Source organism: Cupressus sempervirens, chromosome 3, assembly GCF_028749045.1.
Source record: "Cupressus sempervirens isolate cs-2001-9-10 chromosome 3, ASM2874904v1, whole genome shotgun sequence".
In the NCBI taxonomy this organism is placed as follows: domain Eukaryota; kingdom Viridiplantae; phylum Streptophyta; class Pinopsida; order Cupressales; family Cupressaceae; genus Cupressus; species Cupressus sempervirens.
Genome location: NC_143120.1, coordinates 1,096,432,553 through 1,096,438,474, shown reverse-complemented (window position 1 = coordinate 1,096,438,474; position 5,922 = coordinate 1,096,432,553). Strand labels below are relative to the sequence as shown.

The 5,922-nt window shown below is 38.3% G+C and overlaps 1 protein-coding gene across 1 annotated transcript; it reads right to left on the bottom strand.

The window, feature by feature from the left end:
* Positions 1-346: 346 nt before the first annotated feature.
* Positions 347-3,194, bottom strand: TDT (tonoplast dicarboxylate transporter). The gene is made up of 6 exons (XM_089823182.1): positions 2,183-3,194; positions 2,057-2,100; positions 1,862-1,957; positions 1,649-1,766; positions 757-1,149; positions 347-635 (listed from the first exon to the last, which is right to left on the bottom strand). The coding sequence occupies exons 1-6, from the start codon at positions 3,174-3,176 to the stop codon at positions 598-600; spliced, it is 1,683 nt and encodes a 560-aa protein (XP_089679308.1). The 5' UTR covers positions 3,177-3,194; the 3' UTR covers positions 347-597.
* Positions 3,195-5,922: the final 2,728 nt, after the last annotated feature.

The window sequence follows — 5,922 nt, the reverse complement described above, 5'->3', positions numbered from 1 at the left end:
AACATATAAAGACATTCGTAACCAACACAAAGAAATGTTAAAAGTGAACAATATAAAAGACCTTTTCGAAAGACCAAGACTCCTCAAAGGAGCCATTTTACTTATGCATATTCCCAATAAAAAAGATGGGTTGAAAAAATAGCATGAGACTAAAAGTTTTATGTGGGTCCTTTAGACTTATGACCTCTTCATTCATTCAATAACTAATTTTAAAAGTAGGTGTTTCGTATGTGACATCTGATGTATTTTTCGAAACCAACGCATCGATTGCAGCTTTCCCTCGAAGCCCGAGGTCCATACGTCATTAGTAATTCTTAGGCGTAAAATTTCGTAGATCGTAACAAACTTGTTGAAAGCAATATACTATTTATATAATTCTATATGCGACCATAGAATTCAAATTGAGTTTTTCAACTAGAACCAATTTGATCTTGGAATATGCACAATCATTACTACAAATATTACGTGCCCTTTCAAGTTTTAATTGCTCTAGAATTATATTTCTTGTTTGGTTTGAACTGACGTAACACCATAGTGGGGACGTAGCACAGTTGATGGCAAAACGTGGCAATCCTTCGGAGAAGAAGGAAAATCTCTCTATATCCCGACTGTCTTGCTTCCAAACACGTACGCCCCTGCAAAGGATCATACAAATTCCAATCAAAATTTGTCTCTTATGTTAGAAAAAAGGGCATAACAAAGTGAACATCCATACATACCAAAACAGGGAAAAAGAAAGTGAACATCCATACATACCAAGGGTGGGCATGAAGAAGGAAATGGTGGCGATTCCTGCAATTTTGAGGGGAATTCCAACCTTGAACATGTCACTCATATCGATGTATCCCGTTGTAAATCCAACAGTGTTGGAGGGAGTTCCCGTGGGCAGCAAATAGGAATACTGAGCTCCAATGGCACCAGGAATCATCAGAAACAGGGGGTGGAGATGCATAGACAACGCCACCTGTATCAGCAATGGCACAAACAACGTTGTCGTTGCATTGTTAGATGCGAATTCTGTGAGTGTGCTGGACAACACAACTACCACAGGAGCCATTGCAAGGTACGGCACTGATTCTAAAAAGTCCAAGTTCCTCGACATCAAATCTGCCAATCCACTTTTTCTCACGCCGTCTGCGATGGCAAACCCTGCACCACACGTATTTCCCACCTTAGAAAATCATTCCACTTTTCTCTTTCTATTGATCCAAACAAAAACAAACAAATCTCGCTTTGTGTTTTAATAGTACTGAATATGTAAAATGCATTATACTTTGTCGTTTTCGCAATAATGCATTTAGTACAATTATTGCCCACAATAATGTATAATAAATGGCGCACATGTCGGCCGGTAATCGACTAGGAAACAAGGATTGACATGGGCGGGGTGCCAGCACAATAATAAGTCATAGTTTAAGAATACCCAGCTGAAATGTGGAAGATAACGTTTTTTAATGAATAAAAAATAGAGATAATCATCCAACGTTGTGGGCACTGGATAAAGAAATTACAGGTCGGCATGCGGACTATTTGCACTGGAGCCCACTCCCAATCCAGGACTGACACGTGTCGCTTTCGTAACTGAAACTGGGGTGAGCAGTTGCAGGAAAAAAACAGGGTATTCCAGAAATGCCAAGAAAAGTTATACCTGCGCCGAGGAGTAGAATGATGTTCCATGGCAATTTCTTGCACTTATTCCAGTCCATGAGCTTTTCACCCGCTGATTTCTTGTTCGGAATGATAAACAATAGTGTTGCAATCATCACCTGTTCAAGATATCCGTTTCATTAGGAGAAGAAACTCATGGGCTTATGAAGGCAAATTAACAGTGTGGAATGCTACAGAAGAGAGGGCTTATTACGCTCGCAGTGCCGTCACCGGGATATCCATGAAAAAGATCTCCCCATCCCGGAATATCGTCGGTTATGCTCTTCGTCATCCACAATATTATCAGAACCTGCGCATCCGGCGAAACCCCCACAATCAAATCACGAAACTTAATGTCACTACAAGATCGAGAAATTAGAGGTGACAAAAACATAAGCAGAGCCCTCACCGAGAAGAGAGAGAGAACCATCTTTTCCGCGAAGCACATTGGCCCTGTCAATGTCAATCCCATGATTGGCAATTAACCCGTTAACAGGAATTAGAGAAAAGGGAACTAGAGAAAATTATAGCTCACCTAGGCTGTCGAGCTCCATCTTGAGGTGGGACTTGTCGAGAAAACCAGAGAGAGATTTGGTGCAAGTTGTAGAACAGTACAAGAGACAGAGGATCCCCCAGAGGCAGAGAAGCATCACAAAAGCCACGGGAAAAGCGAAGAGAGACCACTCCATGAAAGAAATGGGCTCCGCAGAAGGGAAATAACTCTGCCACATCCCAACCAGGATCAGATTCACACCAGTTCCAGTAAGCGTGGACATCCCCCCAATTGCCGCGCCGTACGTCACGCCCAGCACAATCGCCTTGCAGAACATAACCAGATCCCGATGAACAATCTCCCCTTCTCGCTGAACCATTAACCCATCTTCCACCGCGACGCCGCAGCCCTTTTCACAAGCAGAAGAAGAAGAGGAGGAGGAGGAATCATGGGCGCCCATGAGGCGGACGAGGAATCCGGTGGCGACGGGCATCATCATGACGGCGGCGGCGACATTGTGCATCCACATGCTCACGAACGCCGTGGCTCCGGTGAAGCCGAGCAAGAGCAACGGCGGGCTCACCTTTTTCCCGGTGAAGGCGACGACCATATGCAGTGCGAGGCGCCTGTGTATGCCGTACTCCTCCACTGCAATGGCCAGCATGAAGCTCCCGATCACCAGCGCTATCACATCGTTCATGTACGACTTCGCCACTGAATCCGCCTTGCGTATGCCCAGCAGCGGAAACAGATAGAGAGGCGCCAGCGACGTGACCGCCATGGGCACCGCCTCCGTCATCCACCACATGAATATCCAGCACAGAGTTCCCACCATTGCCCCGCTCCTTTCCCCCAGTTCTGCATACCTGTACACCAACATACACGTCACCGGACCTGCAATTACCGCCACGTTTCTTCTGCTCAACCCCATCGCCATTGCCTGTGCTTTCACACTCCCCCAAATGCTCCTCCGCCTCCGCCCTTCATTGTTGTTAAGGAGCCCCCTCCTGCTTTCCTCGTCTCTCTCATTCTCCATCGACGACGCTCCCCAGATAATTGATCCCAAGGCGCCAATCACAGTTATAGCCAATTTAGCATGTGAATTTGTGCTCTATTCGTATGCCGGGACTCCTCTGGGTTCCGTCGACAGACGTGAAATCTTCTGCGAGCTGACGTGGTTCACAACTGTGTGACCCGCGTGCTCTACGACTGAGATATTGTACGGGAAATTCCTAGTCGACGACGATAATTCGAATTCTACGAAGTTCTGTCAGGAGACAGAACGCGCAACGATGGGAGGTTTCCTCGGGAAGTAAAAACAGAGGAATTACAGTCAGGGCGCCCTTGTATTGGACACGTGTAAGAAGTCGGCTTGGATGAAATGATTGAATCACGATAAAGCACGCAAGCTGTTTTCGACACTGATATGGATAAATCAAAATGTTAAGGTTTAATAATCGCTCAAGATTTATACAGGTGTCAAATTTAAACACTCATTCAAACGTTAAATAAACCCCACAATCCTCGTCCGTTCTTGCTGGCCAAACGATAATACTTCATTTAGTTCCCATTGAGAGAAATTGTAGGGGAACCGTCGGAAGTATATTAAAATTAAAGGGGATCGTCCGACATGTATTATAATAATTAAATAATAACAAAGAACAGTGTTTTATGTTAAAATAAATGATAATGTTTTCTTTTGGAATACATTAGTGTCGAAGGGCCGCTGAGCTGGCAGGTGGGCCTGGCATATCAAATCAAGTAATTAGTGACAGATTTTTCTAGTATTGTTTGATTGAATTTAAGTGCACATGGTCCATGTGTTTTTTAACGACCTTTATTTCCGTTGGAAGTCCGTAATTTTGTGGAAAGAGAGGCTACGCAGAAAGCTCGTTATCGTAATTTGATTGTCTTATTAGTTGTCTTTAAACCGTGCGATAAATGAATTCATATCAACCATGAAATTCTGTCAACTTGTGGAAACAATAAACTATACAAAGTGTATTTGGCCACTCCCCCGATCCATGTAGAAATTGGACACCGTTGAAAAGGATGGCTTGCACATCGAATGACGACTGGAATCTTGATTTACGGATATGGACGAGACAGAAAATAATACAGGATACACGTGGACAATAAGTTAATAATAATAATAATAATAATAATAATAATAATAAGAATGTTGTGGAACTATGCAGCCGACCAAATCAACCTGATTTGGTAATTATTAACTAAATTAAAAACTATGTTAGAATTGTTTTTTGTTTTTTGATTGATTTAATAAATAATATAAAATTACCAAATGTATTTATGGCAAAAAAATAATGATAGTACTAAATGTTGAGTAGCAGTTAGTATTTGTTTTTGATAAAAAACAGTCAAAAACTACGATATTATGATAAGAGAGAGTATATACCAGTAAGTGTATAGTCGACAAGTGTAGAGGATTGGATCAAACTATTAATAATTAAGAAAACTTGAATTTTGTACTTGATGTGGGTGTTCTATAATGAATCTAAGTAATCATCATTATAAAATAAATTCTACTATCTCCTATTGCTCTGTGGACATAAAGTTCAATATAAAATAGTATTAATAAAAAAATACTACCATCCAATCAGTTATTTATTGGACTAAAGGATTATTAATGATATCATTATAGAAATAGTTTATGATATATATTTATCACTTGTAAACCAACATAGTGGGGCTTGGACATAATGAAGGTTATTCATATTTTCAAAGGTAGTAAAAGGAAGACATAATTCTAGTTTCTAATGTAGATTTTAGTTTTGCAATAAGTAAGGCCCTCTCAAGACTTATAAGCAACAAGAGCTCTAGGAGAGCTTGAGTCCTTGACTTGTAAAGGGTTAGAAGTAGATGATATAGCTAGAATTTTTCAACTTGGAGTGTATATTATAGGTATTAATATTAACAATTTCATTTGCAATAATGTTACCAAATTTTGAGTAATCTATATGTAAAGATAATGTTATATAACATCAAATTAATAATTAAAACATAAGGCATAATTTCAAGGGTGACAACATATATATATATATATATATATATATATATATATATATATATATATATATATATATATATATATATAGAGAGAGAGAGAGAGAGAGAGAGAGAGAGAGAGAGAGAGAGAGAGAGAGAGCAACATGAAATAACTATAGCATGTTATCATGTCAAATATTTTATAACTATCATATTATCATACCATTTTTGAACACTATTCAATAAAAATATTATTAAAAATATTCATTAGTTTATTCGATATAACGTAATGTGCAATCAAAACTTTAAGCCATAACAAATGTATCTCAATTATTTGTTACAAGTAGTACACTAGGTGTGAAATGTTATACAACTACTTTGAGTTAGATTTTATTTTAAACACATTTATATGAACAAGATTATTTTAGAATTGCTAATCCTTTCATTAAAATTTAAAAATATAAGATGGTCTATAAATAGAAAATTAATTAATTTTTTGATGTTGTAGATAAAATGGATAGAAGTTTTTATTTAAAAAATTAAATGATTGATCTTCTTGAAAAACAAGAAAAAATAGAATTTATATAAAATATAAAGAAAAACTTCCTCAAATACATTTCAATAATACTTTGTAGAATTAAATATCTTTATTGTATCCTATCTATAAGATAGTAGATGAATGATTTTTTAATAAAAATTGTCATTCTCATATTATAATATATTTTCTTTATGATTTATACTTTATAGCAGTTTTATGTATTGTATAAGATAGTAGA